The 24694-nt window shown below is 29.1% G+C and overlaps 3 protein-coding genes across 13 annotated transcripts in view; 2 read left to right on the top strand and 1 right to left on the bottom strand.

Moving 5' to 3' along the window:
- The window catches only part of LOC141454666 (uncharacterized), a 15690-nt gene extending 4155 nt beyond the window's left edge, over positions 1 to 11535 (bottom strand). Inside the window, exons 1-17 of one of the 6 annotated variants that reach the window (XM_074129138.1) lie at positions 11378 to 11535; positions 10328 to 10395; positions 9755 to 9957; positions 7976 to 8049; positions 7804 to 7877; positions 7606 to 7667; positions 6782 to 6938; positions 5753 to 5864; positions 5421 to 5638; positions 5198 to 5296; positions 4960 to 5089; positions 4101 to 4230; positions 3195 to 3426; positions 2888 to 3097; positions 1908 to 2010; positions 860 to 1114; positions 215 to 777 (exon numbers count right to left, since the gene is read on the bottom strand). In XM_074129138.1, the coding sequence (XP_073985239.1) occupies positions 215 to 777; positions 860 to 1114; positions 1908 to 2010; positions 2888 to 3097; positions 3195 to 3426; positions 4101 to 4230; positions 4960 to 5089; positions 5198 to 5296; positions 5421 to 5638; positions 5753 to 5864; positions 6782 to 6938; positions 7606 to 7667; positions 7804 to 7877; positions 7976 to 8049; positions 9755 to 9957; positions 10328 to 10395; positions 11378 to 11410 (2723 nt within the window). In that variant the 5' untranslated portion in view covers positions 11411 to 11535. Of the gene's footprint in view, positions 1 to 214; positions 778 to 859; positions 1115 to 1907; positions 2011 to 2887; positions 3098 to 3194; positions 3427 to 4100; positions 4231 to 4959; positions 5090 to 5197; positions 5297 to 5420; positions 5639 to 5752; positions 5865 to 6781; positions 6939 to 7605; positions 7668 to 7803; positions 7907 to 7975; positions 8133 to 9754; positions 9958 to 10327; positions 10396 to 11377 lie in introns of those variants that run through there. The other 5 variants (XM_074129139.1, XM_074129142.1, XM_074129144.1 and 2 more) reach the window with 5 other exon arrangements.
- On the top strand, positions 8197 to 16462 carry LOC141454668 (E3 SUMO-protein ligase PIAS3-like). Of its 4 annotated transcripts, XM_074129149.1 has the most exons (8): positions 11542 to 11578; positions 11788 to 11809; positions 12067 to 12215; positions 12308 to 12417; positions 13211 to 13330; positions 14595 to 14781; positions 15700 to 15934; positions 16352 to 16462. In XM_074129149.1, the coding sequence occupies exons 1-8, from the start codon at positions 11563 to 11565 to the stop codon at positions 16446 to 16448; spliced, it is 936 nt and encodes a 311-aa protein (XP_073985250.1). In that variant the 5' UTR covers positions 11542 to 11562; the 3' UTR covers positions 16449 to 16462. The 4 variants fall into 4 exon arrangements, with proteins under 4 accessions (XP_073985252.1, XP_073985250.1, XP_073985253.1 ...); XM_074129151.1 differs by lacking the exons at positions 11542 to 11578; positions 11788 to 11809 and adding an exon at positions 8197 to 8360 and having other exon boundaries at positions 12071 to 12215; XM_074129148.1 differs by lacking the exon at positions 11542 to 11578 and having other exon boundaries at positions 11596 to 11809.
- On the top strand, positions 16357 to 24694 carry LOC141454667 (E3 SUMO-protein ligase PIAS1-like). 3 transcript variants are annotated; one of them, XM_074129146.1, is made up of 8 exons: positions 16357 to 16493; positions 17451 to 17602; positions 19192 to 19359; positions 19470 to 19597; positions 19730 to 19834; positions 20850 to 21045; positions 21403 to 21634; positions 22583 to 24694. In XM_074129146.1, exons 2-8 carry the CDS (start codon positions 17575 to 17577, stop codon positions 22719 to 22721), a joined length of 996 nt encoding a protein of 331 aa, XP_073985247.1. In that variant the 5' UTR covers positions 16357 to 16493; positions 17451 to 17574; the 3' UTR covers positions 22722 to 24694. The 3 variants fall into 3 exon arrangements, with proteins under 3 accessions (XP_073985247.1, XP_073985248.1, XP_073985246.1); XM_074129147.1 differs by lacking the exon at positions 16357 to 16493 and adding an exon at positions 17112 to 17250; XM_074129145.1 differs by lacking the exon at positions 16357 to 16493 and having other exon boundaries at positions 17258 to 17602.

Below are 24694 nucleotides of genomic sequence, written 5' to 3'. Positions count from 1 at the left end.
AGCGGAACAATGACTGAAATATATATATATGGCCTTTTTTCGAGCTGTGCAAATTCGATGCCTTCGCAAGGATTCTTTTATATTGCGAAATTCCAGGTTATCAAGGGGCGAAGAGAAATCAGGTACTGGGAAGAGAGAACGACTTCCAACTCGGTCATGATTGTGTTATACCACACTACTTTTAATAAATAATTACATATAAATAAATAGCTACCTTTTTTTCAATTCATTGTGAGTTGTAATAGAGATTTTATTTAAACGTGACTTAGTTTCATTTGAACAATTAAAAGTAGCTTCTCTCTTGGGGTCAATTAATTTTCTTTTAATACTTTCGTGCATTAAATTCTTATTATTATTTAGACCTAAAACTTTTCTATCTTTAAATCCCCTGTATGTTGATTGGATAATAATAGCAGCACTTTCTTTTAAGGACAGTTTCTTCTTATAAACAGATTCTGGACTATCAGACGATTTATGCCTAGTAAAATTTTCTGAATAAGGTCCAACTGTAGTTTCTTTACTTTTTTGGCTGTAATCTTGAGTATTCGGTTTAAACTTATCTTTATTATCTTTGAAAACGTCATTAAGAACGTTTCTATTTTTTGGCAATTGTTCGTTTGGACTACTAAAAACACTGTTGCATACGATTGGTCTATGTGTTTCACTAGCATGATGGTAGACTACTGGTTGATAAATTTTATTACCCTGTACGTCAGTATATTCACGAAATAGTTTCTGATCGTACCAATCATCAAATTTCCGTATTTCTGGTTCTTTCTACAAATTATCAATCAAAGTTAGAAATTTAATAAACCATTAAAAATATTAATAAATATAAACTATGAAGAAAATAACATACCTTTTCCGTGTTATAAATTTTGAACAATGGTACCGATTTATTTCTTTGATTTAAATTTTTTTGTAAAAATGAATCAGGTTCAATTTCAGTGTACAGAGAATCTTGTGATTGTACATTCGAGTTCTGTGAGTGAGAAAATGATTCTTCTGAAGTAATATCACTCTTTGATTCACAACGATTTTTTATAAACATATGTCGCGGATTTTTATGTAATTCTTGAAGAAATTTTAAAAAATCATTATAAGTTTTGTAATCCTAAAAAAAAAACAAAAAAATTATTCTTTAGAGAAACTCATCCGTTCTGTTAACATATAAATACATATGTACTATTTCTGTGTGATATCTATTTATTTTTAAAAACAATGCTAGAACAACTTGTTTTAAAAAACCACTTCATGAATCATTTTCTATTCACCTACCACTCTTTCTGTAAAAAACAAGGGTTAATATAGACACCAAATTCATTGAAGAAGGCGAATTCAAATTGGCAATTCTCTTTACAAGACTATATTGGGTCAATCATTGTATGTTTTTCTGATATTGTCTCGATTGTTAGAAAACTGAATTAGAATTTTTTTTTCCAGATTCTAATGATAGATGACGGTCAAACATAACTTACAATCTAGAAAAAGGATTATTTGATAGACATGATCTCTGTTATAGGACCCATCAACTTTTTAATCGTACAACTCCTGTTTTTTCGCATTCAGGAGAGTAGGAAAAAACATGATGAGATTGCCTGTTTCATTTAGGGAGATAAATTTCTATCGCCAGCTCTGATTCTGTGAATTATATTTCTGATTTCATTTTTTCTTAAATGTTTTAGCGTGAAAATCCTTGTGATGAATTACATTAAAACATTTCTGCGAATAATACAAAAAATATTTGTTATTTTTGCGTACTTTTCTACAAAGTGATTAAATTCAACGATATTGTTCAACTTAACCCAGTCTTCTTTTGGAATAATTTAAATTCACAAAAGAATATAATTACCTTTTTTACCTTTAATTATCTTTTGAATTAATTAAAATTCACTAAATATAATTACTTTTGTTTCTTTAGAAAAGTTTCTTGGTTGAGGGACATCCAGTTTTAATAAATTACATCTCTGTAAATGATCAGACTTGACTGATGAATTTTCAACTGCGTAACTAAAAAAATTAATTAAAAACATCAAAAATTAACTATCAATCACTAATCAATAATGGGCTTTTAGATCTTTATAGAAAAAGTAGATTGAAGTTTTTAAAGTTAATGTCATAAGTTTAATAACATGAATTTTTAGAATTACGATTTGTTAACGACCACAACGTAAACATTCTTTTCAAAATTACTTGGTAAAATAACAATATTTTATTATAAATAAATTCAATTTTTAAAAAACTGTCTCTTTTTTGACCGAAGCGCAATTATTGAAGGGAATAATTCTTATTAGAATTAATTACCAACTTTTAAAGTATGTTAACAGGAGATAAACTGATATAAGGAAAAATTAAAACAATTGTGGAATTGTAGAGCTAATCACAAATGTTATTGTTTTGATCTGGTGGACTCAAGTCTTCTAGAACGCACATAGTAGCGTCTAATGGTCCGAATAAGTGACCTTATGTAATAGAGATCTTTAATAAAGCAATTGTTAAAATCAGTTTCGATTCATAGCGTGAAGACTCAAGTATGGACTGTTGAGCTACTTTTTTGGGGCCAGTTTAATATAATGTTGTGATTATCCGACAGAATGATTGCACTCTTGGAGAAAAAAAAAATTCTTGTCTATTATGCGAAGATGTTTTGCTAATACTTGTGATTACTACAGAGAAATTGTTTGAATAAAAGTCACCATGTACTTTGCTCAGAACATTTTCATCAGCGGACTAATAGGAAACAGAGAGGCCTTAGGGTAAGGTTTTGTAAAAAGTGCTTAAAAAATCCTGAATTCTCAACATTCATTCATTCAACTTCATTACTTATATTAGTTGAGATAACTATAATTTTTTTTTTAACACTAAGTATCAAATAAATAATATTTACGCCATTCCATCATCAATCATCTTTTGCACAGCTTTATCTTGTGTAATTTTAAGAAACTCTGGTGATTCTGGATTTTTTCTGATGTCAACAAGCTGAGAGGGAGTCATTAAACCAAAGCGAATGCATTGCATGACTATAGATAGATAATGACATCGCTCTTCCCAATTATGCATTAACCATCTCACTGCAGACATAAACATTTCCATTTCACTGAAAACGAAGAAAATTCATTTTTTTTTTAAGTATTGAAAATAAAATATAATAAAAAATAAAGTATGTAAGCGAATATGATAAAATGAGACAATACCAATGAATTATAGCGTAATTTGATTGAAGAAATACTGTCAAATCTTCTACATTAAGTTCTAAAAATTCCTTTGCACTAACTAAGTGTAAGAAGAATGCTTTAATTCGTGGCACCATAAGATCCATAATTTTCTGTTGCTTTAATCTACTAGCATCCATAAATAAATGAAAAGCATTTTCTTCTGAGAAAGCTTGCCCATTATCGATAAATGCAAGACATTGTTCTTCTAAATCTGTAGAACAAAATAAAAAAATATTTTTAAATTTTCTTTAATAAGGCGAGTTAATATTATATATTAATATTAGTATACATTAGTAATATTAGTATTAGTATTACAATAGTTTAGAAGGAATCATATAAGATGAGTCTACTGGCTTATAATTTCGTACTGTAACGATAACGAAGTTTGAATTTTTACTAAATGAGGTTGCAATCTAAATTAATAAACAAAATTCTCGAAGATATGTCTCAAGGAAGCAAAGCATTTACATTACACTCCAGCAGTACAGATTCAAATGAATTTTCAAATAAAATTGTGTTAAAAAAAAATAGTTTGAATAGAGTTGTTACTATTAGAAATTAAGAAATAATTGAGGCTTTGATGTCACTTTCTAATTGCTAAGTCTCAATTTATGATATTTAAGACAAACTTGGGATTGAATCCCTCCGCTTTTACCCACACAAAATTTCTTATTCTATTCTTTCTGGTGATAAAACAATGTAACAGTACTAATTTTATTTAAGTACATATTCAAAACTAATTTATAATAATAACTCAGAATCTGACACGAGAAGTAAATCAAAGATAAAAAGAATTAAGAATTAATAAAAGTTTTGTGATTAATAGGGTAAATGGTAAAGTGTTAATATAATTGAATCTATTTAATCTAGTTAAGTATTACTAACCTGTAACTTGTAGAATCTGACAAGCAATTAAAACTTGTAAAATATTTTCTCTGGTTAGATAACGAAAACCACCTTGTCCAACAGTGAGCATCCAAGCATAAATAGCTATAAATGCTTCTTTAGATACACCCTAAAAGTATAACTAAAGTTATTGGTAAAAAAGTTAGTGGTATATATTTTGTTGAGTTTCTATTAAAACGAAACTACCCATATTTGTTAAATTCAGCAGAATGAATCTTAAAACGTTTTAACTAGAACAAAGTCAGGTAATCATTTTGGCTCAACCCAATGAATTTGAGACAGGGCTAGGCAATTGTCGGCATCCCTCCAGTCACTCATCGCACTGGCAAAGAACAATAAGCAACTTTTTTTTCCAGCTTAATCCAAATTACAGCACATTAAATCTCATCACCACTTTTCTATTGCAGATGTTTGCATGAACTTATTTATAAGAAAAGTAATAAAATGTAAAAAGTAATTGTACATAAGTACATAAATATACAAATATAAATATACAATTAAATTAGTTGTCAGTTAAACAAAAATAAATGCGTTTGTTGTGACGAAAACTTATTAGGGAGGAATTTACAGTAGGATACATATCACTAGAAAGAGAGCTGCAAAATCTGGCTTTTACTAACTTCCATTTCAGTTGAATTACAATTCTACTATTATAAGTTTTGGAATAACTACATATTTAGAAAAATTCCATATTTAAAGAATCCGGAATGGATTGTGAATAGAGCAATAACAAAAAATAATTACACAGATGTTTCATTGTCAACATTTTAAGAGGGAATATGCATTTTTAATTCATACTTAACTAGAAAATGCTGAAAAACTTGAACTCCATACTTACTGGATCTATTTCAATAAAATTGTTCGGCTGTAAATTATTCATTTGATCAAAAAAAGGGGAATAACACTGAAGTACAATTCTGTGGCAATAAAATTCATGTTCATCTATCATTAAACTTATGTCTGGATTTCTGAAATAAAATAATTAATTTAAGAATTAAGAACAAAATAGAGAATGTATACGATATCTTTTGGGTAATTATTTATAAATATACTCGTATGTGGGAAAAAAATATTACACAAAATTCAGAAGTCGTTCATGAATAAGTGGATGTAATTCTCTTCTGTCTAGTGTTTTTAAATTATTCCATTCTATATCCTCTGCAAAATACCCTAACCTATAAAAATATTTGACATTCTGATTATTGCAGTCTTAGTTATTTTAGCAGAAAGAAATTAAGTTTCGGGTACTTTCTGGTTAAAGAATCCCTTTAACTTATATTGCTAGATAGTTTAACATACTTATTAAGTTCTACTTCTGCAAAGAAATCGCCTTTTCCTCCGAGTGGTTCATCTTTTAATGTTCCCAAAAGAGGAAATTTAGGATCCTGCACATTAAAATATTTTGTACTTAAACAAAATGTCTTATTTAGCTGATATTGAGCTTCACTTTTTTGAGACATGAATTCTTGAGGAATGTCTGGTGATGTTGGTTTCACATATCTTCCTTCAGAATGTTCCTTAAAAAATAAATATAAATAATAATAATAATCTTGAAATGATACTTTAAAAAATAATATAACTTTTGAATTATTCTATAATTCAATAACAATATTGATATATTCTAGTTTTACTTGGTATTGAGTTCCTGGTAACCTTTGCCTGTTAGGATGTTTACTTTCAATATGGTTGCTCTTGAGTTTTTGATGCACAGCACATTTCATTTCTTCTTTTATTTCAGATCTTCTAAAATAGAAAAATAAATTTAAGTACATGTGACATAAATTGCGTCATTAGTCTTAAAAGATTACTTGTTTGTGCTCGAAATGGTTTGTGGTAGAAAAACAGATATCCTTCCTCTGTAGAGTGTTCTCTATTTTGTAATTTACCAATTCAGAACGGTTCCCACCCTCAGAATTTTGAATGAACAACGTCCAATACTTTTTTTTATTAATCTAACAAGACAGTAACTAAACTCCCAAAACACGCAGATGCCTCAAAATGATGACGACGGAATATGTAAAATATAAGAAAAATGTTGCGAGAACAATACACCGTAAATAGAACGAAACGTGTAGCAACTCAAAATGCTATTGCAATATCAATTACTTTGGGTCTAAATTTTGATACTTTTTTTTTAAATTAATAAACTTGTAATGACAAAAATCTTTCATTAAATTGGTTCTGAGTATCATTCGTGGACTCCTTTACATAGTGAAATCAAAATCGCCAAGAAAGTTGAGGAAATAATTTCAGAAAAAATCGTGGCTTTTTCGCCAATTAGCATAAATTCATCTGAAGTTACAAAAACAAAAATTTTCGCAAAGCTTCTTTAATCTTTTTGAATTTTGTTTCTCCTAAGAACCCCAAAACAGTGGCAACGAATTATCGAACCATAGGAAGCAACTCCGGAACCTCGGTCGTTGCAAGAAATAAGAACACAAAAACATTATTTTGTACTAATATCAGTACCAAAGCAATAATTATTTTATTGCGAGCAATATAATTTAATCTAATATAATCCAATTTGTTTTTTAATTTCTTAAGGATGTAGTAACCGGAAAAAATAGTGGAAATGTTTGTTTTGAAGTAATTTTGACGAAATTACTGGTTTAAACCTCCAAAATTCTTTCCTTTCTGTTTTACTCCTCCATAATAATTACCTAGATCTGGTCAATACTGTCTCTTCATCTGATACATCATCACTACAATTTGTATATGGCAGTCTTCCTTTATTCCTTCTGATAATATGTCTGGGTACATTTTGACAATGAGATAAATTTGTTAAATCAGTTGAGGTTTCACTTTCATACAATACATCTAACAATAATGCCAAAATGAGTAAATAACTATTGGAACATTGAAAAATTTTATGTAAAAACAATATCCTTAAAAGAAAGCTTAGTAATGTCATACTTCTTGGCTGATTCTTAATAAAATAGCCATAGCATTACCAAGTCTGGTCCTCCAAAAAGTAATAGAATATTTTGTTGAAGTTCTTTTAACTTACTCATTAACTTTCAAAGCTATTATGTAATCTTACATCTGTAGCACAACCTTTATAATTAATTTATTTTATTATTTTTGAAATAATACTGGTAGAATTTCCAAAAATTCATTTTAATATTCTATTATTACATAATTTTACATGTAAATTTCTTTAACCAACATTCATTTCATCTTTGTACATTTATATTTTAACGATTTTTTTTTTCACTTATTAAAAGTTGAATAACGAGTGTCCCTCATTCCCAAAATCGAAAAACTAGGCTAGGTAATTTTAAAACTGATTAAAAAATTTCCGAAATAGTAAATAAGGCGCCTATACATTAACAAAAAAGTAAATTAAAAAATTCGCTGATGATGAGAAATGGCTAAATTCTTTTTTTTCGGAACGCTCAAGATAAAAACTAGAATGGACTGATTTATATTTTGTTTTACAGCATTAAAGTAAAAGTAATGAAATTCAAATATTGGGGGTACTCACCCCCAGTATCTTGTCCATATGAGCGATGAATGTCACCATAATCTATTTGATGTGAAATTAATCTAAAATTAATAATGAAATATTACTTATTATTATTTTGATTAAGGCACGTCAACATATGAGGCGTTGGCGCATGTGTAATGATCGCTTTAGCATTGTTATTACATTTCATGGTTTTGTTTAGAAGAACTAACTTACTTAGCAGCTCTGTTGGAAATTTCAGTAACATATCCAGAATTTTGCTTCATGCCGTCACCATAATCAACGTCAACCTTGAAAAATACTTCACTTACTGTGTGATCTGTAGAAATTAATTTTTAATAAAACATTTGTTTTGATAAAATTTATAGAAAACTTTGCCCATACTTACATTTGTTCTATTTATACTAGCAGTATTTGGCTCTACTCCTTCGAGAGGTGCAGAAATTACTTTTTGAGCAGATACTGAAATTAAAATTGAATAATAAGCAAAATTTCTATTCACAATTTAAAACGAAATCACATTAAATTTTCATAAAATAAATATTTAAATTGCTACGATACAGAATAAATAAAAATCAGTATTTAATTAAATAATTAATCAGCAGCATTGCTAGTTTTAAAAAGCAAAATAATCGCATAATTTTGCAGCACATCGTTTCGTGCGATAATTTTTGGAAGATCCGTCCACTTAAAACCCACAATAATGTTTGTGCGATACTATTTAAAATGAAGTTATCCTCTTTTCTGGAAAAATGAACTGGTCCGCCATGCAGGTAAATCTAAATCAGAACTTTGAATGCAAGAAAGTAAATAGGTCCTTAATTTCATACAGAACTTTACTGGTTGCCTGTGCTGAAAAGTTGAGAACTTTCTAGTTCATTGCAACAATAATGTGCAGTTTAGCAACTAATGATAAATTACAAAAAAAAATAAGATAATTATACTGCATTTTTTTTTTAATAGTTATTATTATTACTGAAGGTATCTCGCCGTGATTTGTAAAAATTAATTCGCTGTACTTCAATTAGGAAGAATTTTCGGATTTATGTTTACAGTCATTTTGACTTCGAATGACTCAGGCGACAGCAAACCATCGAAACGTATCACAAATTGTAAAAAAAAGGGAGGAAAATACATTAATAATTTAAGACGGATGTACAAAATGAAATAAAATAAAAGGTACTTATTACAAGTTTGAAAAGTGTGGTTGAATAATAATTGAATTTATTAGCCGTAGCAATATCTTTTTTCTGTTTCTTGTCAGGTTTTCGATTTTTTTCTATTCCCTCTGGTAATCATACTGATAATCGGAACTGCAGCCCATTACTAAGCCTTGGCAGCAACCTTCCAGTTTCTAATGAGGAGTAGTTTCAGGCATCTTCACAAACCCATCCGTCTTTCTTAATATGGGTCTGCCTGCTCGCCTTACCCGGTGTACTCCCTCCTCATGGACCTTTTGGGCATTTCCTCATCCGGCATCCTCTCTAAATGGACGCCCATTTGAGCCTGCCAAGTTTGATCGTTTTGATGATGTCTGCTTCCAGGAGAAGATGTTGTAATTTCTGATTCTTTCTTCTTCTCAAAACCGTGCCCTTTCGAACTGGGCCTTAGAGCCGCCAGAGAATCTCTCACAAAGACTGGTAGCATCTCTCCAACTTTTTTTTGACATTATCCAGGTCTCAGAACTAGATGTACGCACCGGCCGGATTAGTGTTTTGTAGAAGGTGACTTTTGCCCTTCCTGAGATTAAATTATTTATGTTTTGCCTACTCAGCCCCAAGTAGCTCCTATTTGCCAGCATCATCCTTCGTTTCCGTAGAACTTTGATAATAAACGAAAATCCGAAACAAAAAAGGTGGGATAAAAGGGATAAAGTCAATGTTACTTCAGGTTTCTTACAACAAAAACCTGATGAGAGAGTTAAGAATGATTAGTTTTAGTAGAAGTACAGATACGTTTAAAAAAAAATATATATACATTAAAAATCTTATTTTTATAGCATGAAATAATCACAGAATGAATTAGCTTATGAAATTTATGCAGGATGCAGAGAAAGAAATAAATGTATTATTGAAAAAAGATATTTTATAAATAAAAAATGAATCAATATATTGAATTTGGTCTATTTTGATTATTATATTATCTTCAAAGAATTAATAAAACTCACTCCACGTTTTTGAAGATTGTCTTAAAATGTTATTCTTTTCGTAAAAATCTTCTTCAGTAGGATGAAAAAGTTTGGCTATTTCTTTTGGCTTCAATAAATTTGTTGATGAAAGAGTAGAATTGCAACTAAATTTTGAACAATCAAATTCACTATGTAAAAGTGAAGATCTTATAGTTTGGATTCTTTTATTTAAATTCTGCTTACTAAAAATAACAGAATATAAATTATTTTTTAATTTTTAAGAGTAATATTAGTTGATTTAAGCCTCGTAACATAGAAAGTTGTCTCTAAGATAGAAACTATTAAAAAAGTGTTTGCATTTAGATAATAAATGAATTTTTTAAATAATTTAAAAAATGATTTGGATTGTCATCACTTGAAAATAACGATCCTCCAATAGATTATGGATAAATAAAATTTAAAAAGTTAACATTTCAAAATCTAAGTAATTAAATCATTCGTATAATTGAACGTCTAGTTCACTAAACTTCTCATTTAATAGTTTAATAGTTTCAAAAAAAGAGAATTTGAATTCCAAGAATTAAAAAAAATGGAAAAACGTCAATAGTTTACCTTAATGTTTTTAATAAACTATTAGAAGAGTCGCTTCGACCAACAGCAGTTACTTCACCAAAAGAATCCTAAAAATTGAACAATTAAGGCTTTTTTATATTTTATATCAGAAGCTCTAACAAATATTTTTTTAATAGTAGAAATTTCATTGGATACTATCTTTTTTGTTTCCCTTACTTTAAGTAAGTAGACGATTTAAGACCATGTGATTGTTTTATATAGTTGAGTTCATAGAAATATAATTTTAGCTTAATTTTAATTCCTATAAAACATAATACGTGTTTTTCCGCATTTGTTCCGTCTTTCTTCTTTAAAATTTGTTATTCTAAGTTCGTATACAATATCTTCTACTCTATTGGAATTTTCCAATTCGAATTCCAATTGTTTATTTTAAATTCTGTAATTTTCCAATTAATGCACAGCATTGCACTTATTTGAAATCATATCGCTTTTCTTCGGGAAGGTAAGAGGCTATCTTTCTGAGATTGTTGTAATGTAAACGAGGAGTGAGGTGGGAAAGGAGAACAATTGTATTTTATGCCTACATTCCTTCTTTCTTGGATCCATCATTATGAGCAATTTAATATAATCTAGAGAATTACATGATCTCTAGATCACAAGATCCTGAAATAAATATTCCAGAAAGAAAAAAAAAAATCTTTAGAAGAATGTAGTTCATGTTCGAAATGCATTTTAAAAGAACTGTGGTATTTCTGACTGAAGAATCGAACCTAATTTATGCCAGACCCTCTGTCGCTGTGATGATACCTTAACATAATGTTTATAATTCATTTCAATTATCTGTTTTTGTGCTACGATGTTCGTTAACGTATAAACAAAAAATATTTTTTCGGTCTGGGGACCCAGAATTCAAAATTCAAATAAAATTTGACATAAACGCATTATTTCTTTTAAACAGGGAACAGAGAAAGTAGAAAAAATTAACTTTCAAATTGCCAAAACGATTTAACCGGTAGTACGCTCAATAAATTTGAGGTTCTGCATTATATTCTACAACATGATGAGAATAATAACAATATAATTACTTACCCGATTAGCAAAGCACGTTGGGCAATTATTCATAAGAATAAAGAAAACGTTATTTCCGAAAAAAATGTGCTATATGATACGTTAAAATACAAACTTGAATCTACTCATTTGTCTAAATAATAAGCTAGATTATTTTTAACAAATAGGTACTAGAAACATATGTTCTTACTGAGAAACCTAGGAATATGTATAAAATGAAAAGTATGTATCTACTTTTTATCTTCAGATTATTTAAATCTTATGGCTACTCATTAGCAATGTAATACCAATATTTAGAAATTGTTTAGGAATTTATTGAATAAAAACATAAGGCAACTTAAGATGTCAATATGTTTGAAAAATATTGATTAGAAAAAATAATAATATAAGCTTATTCTATTTAATGACATTGGTTTATTATTATTCAACAGGACAAGAAATTTATTTAGGTAAATAAGGTAGGTAAGTTTTACTTTAGATCTGTACTGATGTTAAATACTCTTTATTAACAGATTCGCAAATTTTTCTCATCAAGATGTTGAATTATCTTCAAATAATCCAACAAAATCTATTCCATTCGATTTAATTTAAATCCACAAAGTTCTTAAACATATGATTAAAAGCTCTATATTACAAATTTACTAGTCTTCTTAACACAAAAATTAATAAATTAAACAAAAATAAACATATTGAATAAATTTTAAAATGATTAAGGAAAACATAAATTCATTCACGGAAAAAGTAAAAGCTTCAATCACAAAAAAGGAACTAGAAACCATTGTATGGAATGAATTCGAAAAAGTTAACAGAGCAGATTCATTGAAATTTATTGAAAACGTTATACCAGAGGAGATACTATGTGAGTGTAATGAACTATATAAATAAACAAAAGGTAATTCTGAAAGAGAAGTAGTAAATTGATGAACTCTAAAATGTATTGAAATGTTGCAGTTTGTGAAGGAGGTACCCAAAAATTATTCTTAAAATTAACGGATGAACAGATTATTAAAATATTAAGATATAAAGAAGGTACCTGTAGAGCTCCTGTAAATAATCTACAGGTAATTACTGTAGAACTAATTAGCAAATTTTTACAATACTATTTCCTTCTATACAAGTGATGCAGCTCAAAAAATTAAATAACATGACATTTTAGTATCTTAATTTAAGATATTCGAATCTATCTTTTATTACAAATCTATTTTTGAGTGCTTTCATCGGGAAATGTGGTTTTTAAAAATTTCTATTAACCTGTGTATATTACAATGAGATCAGCTAATTTAGACTTGCTAAATTTAAATTCAGAGCAGTCTTACACAGAATGCAGAAGGCATTTACTCAGTGCAGTAATGAAATGGTACATAGAAAAGATTTCTGGATAAGAAATATTTTGTTTCATAATTTGTTGTTTTCTTATGATTAAAATTGTACTAACACCATTATTGAAAAAAGAATCCTCGGGCGACCTCCTTTTCTAGAAGATTATTGAACTGTAACAATTATTCTCAGCTAGTCAGAAACTTTAATGAGTAAAATTAATGCAGGAAATGACCTGCATCCTAAAATAAAAACGTGTGTTATGTTTTATTACTAGCGAGCTAGGTACATGAAATCTTTTAAAATGCTTAGGAACTAGGCACTAAAAACTCTCTTTATCAAAAGAGAAAATTTAAAAATAAAAAGAAAGATCTTTCAATAACAGTAACAGAACATGTAGCACAGTTTTATATTTGAAATTGTATAGTGTCCACCATATTCCACAAAATGGACAAAAATTGTAATGTGAGACAGAAAATTTTGATACTAGATTTAAGTTAAAGCGTTCCTTTAATTTTGTATAATTACAATTTTTAGGTAATGATGAGAATTGGTGTGATAGTTCTAGGTAAAACGGTCCAGTTTAAAAATCTACATGTTAATCTACAACATGTTTGTTCAGTTGAACTAAATAAGCAAACGATTGTAGTTCCAACAGTAAGTTAATTTCCATCATAGTTTACTTAAGAGCAAAATATTAGCTGACTTGAATTAATATATGTATGTTAAAAAATTAAATTAAACTAGTTTAGGCTCTACTAATTACAAATAAAATACACATGATTTAGAACCTGTAAATACAACTGTTAAACTTAGCTAACAGGTTCCTACCAGAATAAATATTCAGATTAATATGTTAGTTCAACTCCTCGCTTGTGCTTATGATCTGTTAAACTAAGACTTCATCGAACCGTAATCAAAAGTCAGGGCTTAGAATTAATCAGAACTAAAACCCAATACGTGGTTAATGACAAAAAGTTATAGAGCTCTCCATATGCCTGTAAATATTTGGTAGGATAGATGAATTTGTTTTCCAAGCTGCTAATTCATTTCGGAAAATGGTGGTTTAGCAGAAATGATAAGATGGATTCAGGCAGCAAATGGGTGTTTTTAAGGGATGAAGTGAGAGATGAGAAGTCGCTAGTTAAGCTGGAAAAAGAAGCATCTGTTTCTTCAAATTGGTCTTTCTGCAACCGAGACGCAGGTGGAAGGATAGTGTGGCGATTGATGGAAGAAAGCCTGTTAGATGTACAGAACTGGAGGGCAGTCACGCATAATCGTGATTGTTGGAGCTCGTAACTTAAGGAGGCAAAGACCTGCAAAGGATTGTAGCGCCTAGAAAAGTAGAAGAAGATCAGTCCACTTTTTCTCATCTTTTTTTTTTATTATTATTAAATGGATGTTTCAACCTGAGAGATTTTAATTGAGTACAATACTATTGCAAATGCTACAGGTTATTTATTTACTTTGTGCAGGATGTTAAACCTTAAACAATAACCTATTTACATAGTGCTACTAAGGTACTAAATTATAATAATCAGACGGGTCATTCAAAAACAAGAGAGTATATACAAACGTGTGAAATACCTATAAAAAAGTTAAAAGTAAAAAAAAAAAGGCAAACTACTAAAAAATAAATTTTCAAAAGGGGATTTTTCAACTTTTTGTTTGGGATTATAGCTTAGTTTTTTTTCGCTTTTTAAAAAGAGTTTTGCCAGCAAAATTTGTTTTTAGAAAAGTCAGGAGCTATAGATTTACTCTTGTCAGCCCTAATCAGTAATTTAGTTTCAATCAGGTGGAACTTATAAATAAGGTAAAAATATTTAAAAAATTTAGTTTCAACTTTGAAGAAAACTTTAGAAATGGAAATAACAGAAAGTATATAGTTTCACGCCAAGTTATTTAATATTATTTTTTGCAGGATAAGGCAATAAATTTAATGCCAGCGTTAACTGTTATCCCAGGTGAACCAAATCTATTGATTATAAATTTTTTTGCACCAAATTTTTATGTTATAAAAATTTTTCTTGGGAAAAATACTACTGTACCAGATTTAGAAGAAAAATCATGGGATCCCAAGAAAATTCAATGGTATTGCGAACAAAATAGTGAGTATAACTGAATATTTTTAAACTTATCTACATATTTTATTTTCTTTTTTTTTGCCGATTCGTTATTGAATATAAATATGATTGAATCACATAACAATGATGCAACTATGTTACATATTTCTTGCAAGACGAAGTTTTCAAAAATCTTAGCTCCCAAAATCCTTGTTATCAAATTCTTTAGTCTTCCAGAAGTTCTTCTTTATTTATTTTTTGCCAATTTGTAACTTCAGGAAATGTTTCTTTAGAAGTTTGAGTCCATTAGTGATCTCATAAATGAATAAGGCTTCTCATAATAGTATGGTAGATCGGGAAAGTAAATGTCAATATTTTAACAATTAATTGCAATATACTCAGTTATATCATCTTTTCAAATGTGTTGTATATAATAACCTCATTGAAATGAGGGCTAGAGACAGAAACTTTAATTTGTTGCAGCTAATTCTAAGTGAGATGCTCTAAAATTAAAGAAAATCTTTTCTTTAATTAAATTCAATGTCACTCTAATCTAAGAATGTGTAGAACATTTTCATTTACACTAATTTTTTTAAAATTAATAAAATACGAAAATATAAAGACGTGTATGGCACCTTGCATTCATGGAGAATGCGCTATAATTAGTTCCAGAAATGATGAGTTCTTTTAAAACATAAACGCTGAGAGTAAATCTTCTTAGCATATGCATTTTCAAGCAACCAACCTGAAATAGGTTTCTCAATTTTGAGATCATTTTGCATCAACAAAAAATAAAAAAAAATTTGAAATAAAAAACTGAGGAAGAGTGAATAGGAAGGAATCAGCTATTCAGGTATCTTTTGGACAGTTAACTTGGAGAACCAACAATACTTTGAGTTTAAAATTTATATTTAGCCCCAAAATCCTCTCTAATCATTACCTAAAATGTAAATTTTTTAACAGTATCGCTTGCACCGAACAATGATGACGATTGTGCTGAAATTACTTCAATAGATGTGGTACTTGTCTGTCCAATCAGCAAAACGTTAATTAAATGTCCTTGTCGTGGTGAATCATGTTTACATTTAAATTGTTTCGATCTAGCAAGTTTTTTAAAAATTAAAGCAAATAAAAGGAGTTGGGGAAACTGTCCAATATGTGGGAAACGCATTCAAAAAAATACATTAATTATTGACAGGTATTTCATTTTTTATTTTATTTTTCAAATTTATTGAAATTCATTGATTAGTGCACCGAAATTCCGATGGAGATCCTGGGTCATTTTTTATTTTAAATTTCTATTTAAAAAAAAAACAAAATTTGTTAAAGTTTTCATGTTTCTACATGAAGCTTCATTATGACTGCATTTATAAAGTTTTTCAAAGGAAATTTTATATAATCGGCTCTATGAAAAGAAAAAGTTATGTTTATTTTCTTTTTAATTAGAAGCATTGTCATTTACGGTCATTGGTGCGTGGATCCATCTCCACGTGATGTGTAATTATACTTAATTAATAATGTTTAGACAAAATAGAAAACTATTTTATCCTTAAAAACTTGCTTCTTAAAAGGAATTTATTATGAAATCTTTATTTCATTTATTTATTTTGCTTAGGTACATGCAAAGAATAATACAAAAAATACCTCCTGGTTGTTTAACTGTCAGACTAAATAGAGATGGCTCATGGTACCCAGTTACAACGAATAAATGATTTTAAACATGAAATTGATTTGATATTTTATAATAAGATCTTTAAGTAAGTCATTTAGGTTAAGAAAAATAAATAAATTAGCTGATAGATGTAGTCTGAACGAACAACTTTTAAACAACAGTTAAATCTCAATTTATTAGCCAACTGGCCAATATCCTATTTTTGGTATTAAATTATTTGTTGCCCTTATTACCTATTTTAGTACATACCAATACTTAAACCAGTTATTAATTGACATATTTTAACCAAAGTAGATATGAAGCATGAATATGCATAAACAGATGAATAATAAAATCAAATTAGAGATGTTAACAGGGTCCTACTATGAGATATTTAGACATTTCATAAATTATAAATTTCATATTTCAATATAAGTGCTCGTAATAACCTTGATTTGTTTGTTGGAAGCTGGATATCTTTCAAATTATAATAGAAATAATTATTAATATTGACATAAAACTAAGAATTTAGCTAGAACTCTAGAAGTAGCAATCAAATTAACACTCGGTCTCCTCCTTGTGCCTATTCAAATACTGATTGCGGTATCAAGAGTGAGAAATAAAAGTTACAAATAGCAAAAACTAAATTTTGGCTCATAAAAGAAAGTTAATTCGAACATAAAGTACCAGGGGTTGAAAAACAAAATTATGACATGGGACGGGGTACCTACATTTTGTAAATTCCAAGATTTTTTTGAGAATCTACTGATTAACCTAAAAGCATTTGTTAAAGAAGTTCATGTATATAAAATTGGCAGCTGATTTATACAATTAAATATTTATGAGTTTTTATTTTAATTAATGTAATTTTTTACCACAATAATATTAATTAGTTATTGAACTTTATTTGCGTTTGTTTTTAAACGATGTTTTCACAAGAAATAATGCATTTTTTCATGTGAAAAATTTCTCTTGGGAATGTGTTAAAGAGCGGATTTTTACTCTAGAATGAACTTAAATATAATTGTTTTGGAATTATTGAATAATGTAGTTTTGTTTTTAGGATTTTTAGTTTTTAGATACTGGTGTAGTTAGAAGAAGACGAAATATACAAATCCTTATATAATTAATTTTTCAAATTAGTGAAATTTATTTTTTGTAAGTTCCTAGAAAAAGTGAAACGTGTAATGGAGCTACTGAGGCGAAAGAAAACAGGTATGCTAGGTATAATTAAAAAATAAGTAAATAAAGCTCTCTCAAACTATGTTTACTATAATGTTTCCTATTTTAGACCTACCTCTCATACTCATACTATCAGTTTTCTTATGCAAAGATCTGTGCAATTGGAAAAGAATGGCCAAATTAAATCTAGAAAGACGGGCGCTTTTTCATTATTGTAACAAAAAAAAAAAGTTTGTAAGCCACCATAGCAGAGTAGAAGGCTCCGTTACTTCTTGGGCTACTCAAGTTAAGTCAAAGTGGTTAAATGTCTGAAAAATAAACTTCGTCGAGAATGTAACACCTTTCTTAGAATCTGACTTCAAACCTCAACTCTGGAAGCAGGTTCTTACATAAACATCAAATAATTTTAACAAGGTAACCATAAACCTGCGAGTAGCTGGCATGATTTCCTGGAAGCAGCCGAAGTGTTCTATATCAACTTGCAACCCAAGCAAGCTGCATATTGACTTTAAACCTGTAAAACATTTCTTCAAAATTCGATTGAATTTTTGATTGATCGTATTGTTATTAACAATACCTTTAAAAAGTGATGTGTTTCCACATTTCGAATAAATAAAACCATTAATTAGATTAGATCAACTATTGTATCTATTCACCCAAGAGAAATATTTGAAAAAAAAAGTGGAGGTGATGTATTATTTGGGTGTCATAAACTTCGGGATGATTCCTAACGCCCGTGGGATGCTACCCAAACTTATTGTAGTCAACTAGAACGTGCATGTGATTTTTGTTTTATATCACTGAATTCATCCATCTAAGGCTTGATCGAAAAAGAGTACTGAAACGAAGGTTACGCTTGAATCTAGGTGAAAGTGCTAATTTCTGAATTGTTTTCCCAATATTTTAAGGTTTTCTTGATGACGATTGTATTACTTTTATTTGGAACTTCTTCCCCTGAAAATATGATTGTTTTTCTAAGAGTGGTGGGTGGTGGATATATGTCCTCTAATGTGCCATTTTTGTAAAATGTATGGATCAATGGATCTATCTCTTCTGTACTGGATTAAATGTGTAGCCACAATCAAGTTTGATGAGAATTCCTCAACCTAAACGTACCTTTTCACTCAATGGATTGTTCACGTTCTTAAAAATTGTTCCCCGGTGGATTATCAACAAACTACGATTTTCAGGGAGGGTTTTGGGAAGGCTTCCCTGTAAAGTTAAATTTCATGGTTTTACTAACAGTATAATTTGGTAACAATCAAGAATTTGGTAAGTCTCAAAACAGGAGTTTCTCGAAAATTGTCAGAGAGAGTCATGGAAGTGTTGCTATGCCTATGATCTGCGTAGCTTACAAACTAAGTATGAAAATTTGTTTACTAACTTTTTTTACCCTTTGGATCATTTATTGCAGTTTACAGAGTTTTTTCTTAACTTGTTACATTTGTTGTATTTGTGAATATTACCAATGAAGTGAAAAACAAAAAAACGTTGTTGATGCATAGAAATGAGCATTATCAAAACATATATCTATGTATATTATCCTTATTACTTATACCATCTTTAACATTTTATGATTCAGACTATTGAGCTGTAGGCCTAAATTTCGATATTTTTTTTAGCGGGCAATGAAACTAAAAAATATCAAAAAAAGAAATTTCAGGCAAACAAAGTCATTTCTATAGCAGGTACAAATGTAATAAAAATGAATATGATCAAGATCCATAGAGCTTTCTACGAGAATTGTTTATTTGAATTCCTTAATCCAATTATTCCTCCAACATTATTGAGTAAGTAAATATTTGATAGCTATAAAATAATTAATTTTATTATTATATCCTGAGTTACTTACTCGTATATCCAATGAATTAATAATTTGTAAATTTTACGTTTTCCACAGCACAAATGTCTGGATTGTCTATGTTTAGGATGACACTTGACATTCATTTAGCCAATGCTATAGGCCTAGGCAGAGAATTAAATAATTCTGACCCTCAACTATCATCAGATTATATATACAATGTAAAGGTAATTATAGAGATTGTATAACATTTAAATTATTCTATTTAATAATTATTTATAAATCAACCCTTTTACCACAGCCCTAACGGGACATTTTTAATATATTTATTCAAATATTTTTTTATTCATTAATAACAGATTCTACTGAGAATGTGTAAAGTTGATGGTGGTGTATACAATATGGATAAATATCCAAAAAATGTAACAATTAAAGTAAATGATGAAAATGTAAATATTATGAAGGTAAATAATTCAAAATTTATGTTATTAAAAAAAAACTAAACTTTTTTCAATTTTAATTTGTATAACTGCCAAGGCATTTGTATTCGACTCATAGAGAAGTTGATTTAGAAGTTTTTTAAGCATTAAAACAACTTTTCATGTAACTATCACACGTCTTCTTATGGTATTTCAATCACATTTGTAAATATAGTTCAAATTTGAATTTAAGCAATTGATACCATTCTGTGTGAACGATTTCTTTCTAAGGTTGCAAAATCGGCTTTGACGGCTTTAGGGCATACGTTTCCTAAACGTCCCATCAAGTTTCCTTCGTTTTGTACCAAGTAATATAAATTACTGTCGTACATCAGTTCTCAAACAACAAATGTTTTGAAAGTTCACTATTTCTCACTTACACTAAAAGTTTGTAATAAGGACTGAACTACTGTCGCAGCTTTCTCTTTTATAATCTCTTTAGAACGTTGTAGAAATTTCTGATACATCCTGAATCATCTCCTTTTTTTCTGTACATCCCTAAAAATTTCCTAGACCAGTCTTGAAGAAATCTGCTAATCTTTTTCCTAGGTTTCACTCGGGAAAATTCAAGTGCGTGTCTTTTATGCAGAGTTAGCACCACTTGTTACAATAAGTAATATTTAAATTTTAATTAATTTTTAGTATATTTTAAAGCACGGATTTCAGTTATTTTTGAAACATTTATTTAGGTTTAATTTTTGTTTTAAAATAAATAAGTGCATACTTAAAATCAATATTTAATAATTTCACGAAGATGTCACTAATCTATTATTGACAACGAAATAAGAAAAGTTAAGAAATACAAGAACAGTTTATCTTTCCAAAGTTTACTTACAAATCTCATTATCTATTTAAATTATGTATGTAATTATTATTCATCAGATCAAGTTGTCCAACAGTAAAGTTTAATCTATCAAGCACGCAATCAACTATAATGTATATAAAATCTTAATCTAAAGTGATTAAAATATAATTAATTTATGCTGTTTTTCAATTACAGGGAACATTAACAGATATAACGCCTTATGTTAAAATTAATCCATCCTTTGAGAATATTATAAAAGTATTTAACAGCAAATTTGAAAAATCATTTTATCTTTTAACAGTATTTCTGGCAAAAACATTAGATTTTAATATAATTATCAAAAATCTTCTTTCTAACAAAATTCGATCTGAAGAATATACCCAAAATAAAAGTAAGAAATGAGTTTATTTAAGTATTTTATTCTGATTCTTATTTTATATTACTCTTTTTTATTTTACAATAGTTTTCGAATTAGGCTAAAGAAAGTCTTTATATAGCCATGCATTAATCATGAATGTCCTGGACGATGTTCTAAAATTTCTATTTTTTTAGCATTACTATGTACAGTTGCGTACATTTATGAAATGGCATTTCAGGAATTTAACAGATTTGTGGCATTTCAGACTCGATCGAAGTACATCCTCTACTAAAATGACTCATTTCATCCCCTGCAGTGAAAAGGCAGCATGGACCAATATAATCATAGGTTTTGAAGCGCCTTAATTAAATAACAATAATAATTTTTTAGTCACAGAGTTGCTGAATAAAGAAGAAAGTGAATTAGAGCTGACATCAATGGAGATTTCATTGAAATGCCCATTTAGCCAGACGATAATGGTAAATCCTTGCCAGAGTGTACATTGCAATCACTTAGAGTGTTTTGAAGCAGTTTGTTATATTAAAGTGAATATAGCTAATGGAAAATGGATATGTCCAATTTGTAAGATACATGCTCCACCAACAAACCTTGTTATAGATGGGTAAGTTATTGTTATTATTATTATTTTTTCAAATTTATGCTGCGTCAACTCATGGAAATTCAATAACTTTGTCAATGCACTGCCGGACTCCATGCCCAGTTTCAGAGGAAGCACTAATCCATCAGTGAACGGTAAGGGTAAGAAACTTTTAGGAAGAGTAAATCTAAAGGTAAATCAAACTGAAGATCTCCGCGCGAAAATCCAATGCACTAACCACTAAGCAATCTCTTCCCCTAAGTATGATTATTGTATTCTAATCCTGGTCAAGGCAGCGAGCCACCACAATATCATCTAGAAAAGTTTTGTACCAAAGTGGCAACTAAAAACTCCCTCAAGAGAATATTTGATCACAACATCCAATGAAGAGGAGAATGAATGTTGAAAGAGAAATCCAAATCATATCGAAATGGATGTCAGAAGATTCTCCATCGTGTTTTTGGCTTAGTCAGATATTGCGAATTTACAATTGTTACCGTTGCTCTCAACACTATGCCAACTTCTGCCCTGAAAACTTTTTTTTTGGAAATTCCATTTCTCTTTGTTGAAGTGAAAAACCTGCGCTGAAAACTTTGCAAAACCCAAATCATTATTTTAACTCAATGGTTACAGTAAAAAAGTAATATTAATTGAGCTGTTGCGAAGTATAAGTATGTACTTCTAGAATGAATAGAGTGGCCCAAACTTTTAGGCTTTACACTGTACACTGTTTTTGACTTCATTTGTTGGAATTAACTTTTTGTAACAGTTTTAATAAAAGTTTAATTTAATGAGATTAACCACGTTGATTCAAATTTAACCCTGTTGACTCGTTTGCGTTAATATTTTGTTAATAAAAACAGGACCTTTAGGTATTTACTTAGGTACTGGCGTTAAAATAGTGGTCTTAAATTATCTTGATGGCACTTTTTTTTTAAAATAGGGATTAATACATTTTTAATTCTATTTCAGGTACTTGCTAAATGCTCTGAAAATTATACCCAAAGACTGTATTTGCCTCATACTCAACAAAGATGGCACTTGTATTCCACGAAAAGAAAATAATTTATGCTTTAATGATTTGGATGAAATTAAAGATGTTAACGATTAATAGAAATAAAAATAGCGTGATAGTAAAAATAGTGTGAAATTGCTAATATCTTTTTTTCATCAGTTTTCCATGTTTATCGAAAGCCAAGCTAATCTAAAAGAGAGGTAGAACTGGGTGATGGTATCGTACCTCAAAGATAACCACCATGGCCAGTGAATTACGTAACACCAGTTTATGAGATAATAGAAATGACACCGGCCTGTGACACCGAAATCAGAATCTTGCAGAATTTGATAAGACAACTAAAGTTAAGAGAAAATATCGAGAATGCCATTTGTTATTGCAGATACCTAGTACCTTTTATCAGGGCACTGGTTTGCTTCGAGTGATCCTAAAATTAAAGATGGTGTATTGCTGAAGATATTATCATAGCGGAAGAAAAACTGCATATTATCATACGCCAGCCAATTCTTTACTTACAAGGTGGCCCCAAATTAGTCTAGTGTAGGGTTAGAATATAATATTTACCTGGCATTTCATTTGACACCTCTTCACAAATTCTATTTCACTTACTTCCTAATCTAATCTCTGATCTAGTATAAGTTTGATGTTACCAGCTCAACTTTTCCAATCTGTCCGTTTTACCATTCTACTCTTCATTTCTCAGAGCACTACCTAGTGCTTTATCTGAATATAGTTCTATCTTACTGTTACTTATTCATCTATTTGTCTCAATAATTAGTTGTATCATTTCCTATTTGAATTCCTTCAAGACTTTTTTTTATTAGTTTATTGATAGAATTGTTTATATGGGTGATGCGTGATCTGTTGGCGTTGTGTCAACCGATTTCCGTCAATCTTTCATTAAGAATAATGTAAGTTTGTTTAAGAAATTGCTCTTGGAAGTTTTCGCTAGAGTTAATTTATGTAGGTATTTCCATTACGCTTCTGTAACAATTTCTACAACTGTATTTAAATAAGGTCGAACTAAACTTATTAATGATGGAATTAAGATCATGTTGGAAATTCCTTATACAATATCAGATATTTCCTGGTAGGGCGAACCGCCTTTAGATGTCTGGTTTCTCTTACCAGTTGGTGGTACGACTTAAAATTCAATTTGCTTATTAATTAGTGTTAACTTAGTTAATGTTAGTGAGAAATGTTAGTATTAGAAAACTATTGTTTGCTAAAATTTCAAATGTGACTAAATTGACATAACCGTTTTGTTTCCTAAACGATTGTTTTTACTTTGTAACACTTTTTTACAGAAATTAATTTTTTAGAAAGAGTTCTAAGAATTTTTGTTTGTCTTTAAAATCCTGTAACATTGTGATCATTAATTTTATTTTACCTTCTATTGCACTGAGTTAACAATTGATTTGAGGGCCACGGCCGCATTTTTGTTTTTTGAAGAAGGTTTTTGTTTTGCTGAAATTGTACTTCTGTAAAATATAAATTTCTACAAACTGCTAGGAGTTATTAGTAGTTCCTAAATCAAATAATTTTTCATCAGAATGAGAGAATTTAGGGATGTTTTCATTTGATAATTTAATAAAAGAAAGAAAGCGATGAAAGTTAAAATAAAGATGAAGTGTTTTCAAAGTGGCCTGAAAGAATTTATTTACGCGTTAAATAAGAATATAGAATGACAAGTTACATAATACTAAGTAACTAAACGAGCTGACCTAAGATGTTGTAACAAGTATTTTCTTCAAATAAATGTGTCTAAAAATTATTTTTCATTATTGCTAATATAGGTAATTTTACTTATGTAATATTCATTTTTTTTTTCATGTATTGATTGTCATAGCGTTGCAAATTATTTTGGAAAAAATTGTTTAAATCTAAAAATTTGGTTAATTAAGTTATTGGTAACTATCTTTGAAAGTAAGTCAATAGTATTTAAGGTTATTATTATTTGTATGTTCGCACAGCTATGCATCCAGACTGGTATTTGAGTGTTTTTAAGTGCTTTAACTTTTCACTTAAAAACTAATTTCATTTTAAGGAACAATTTCTTTTGTGAGATT

Source organism: Rhodnius prolixus, unplaced genomic scaffold (genome assembly GCF_049639745.1).
Source record: "Rhodnius prolixus isolate KJV_2025 unplaced genomic scaffold, Rpr scaffold_9, whole genome shotgun sequence".
Taxonomy (NCBI): domain Eukaryota; kingdom Metazoa; phylum Arthropoda; class Insecta; order Hemiptera; family Reduviidae; genus Rhodnius; species Rhodnius prolixus.
Note: the sequence above shows the minus strand (reverse complement) of the source record. Positions and strands in the feature narration are given on the sequence as shown.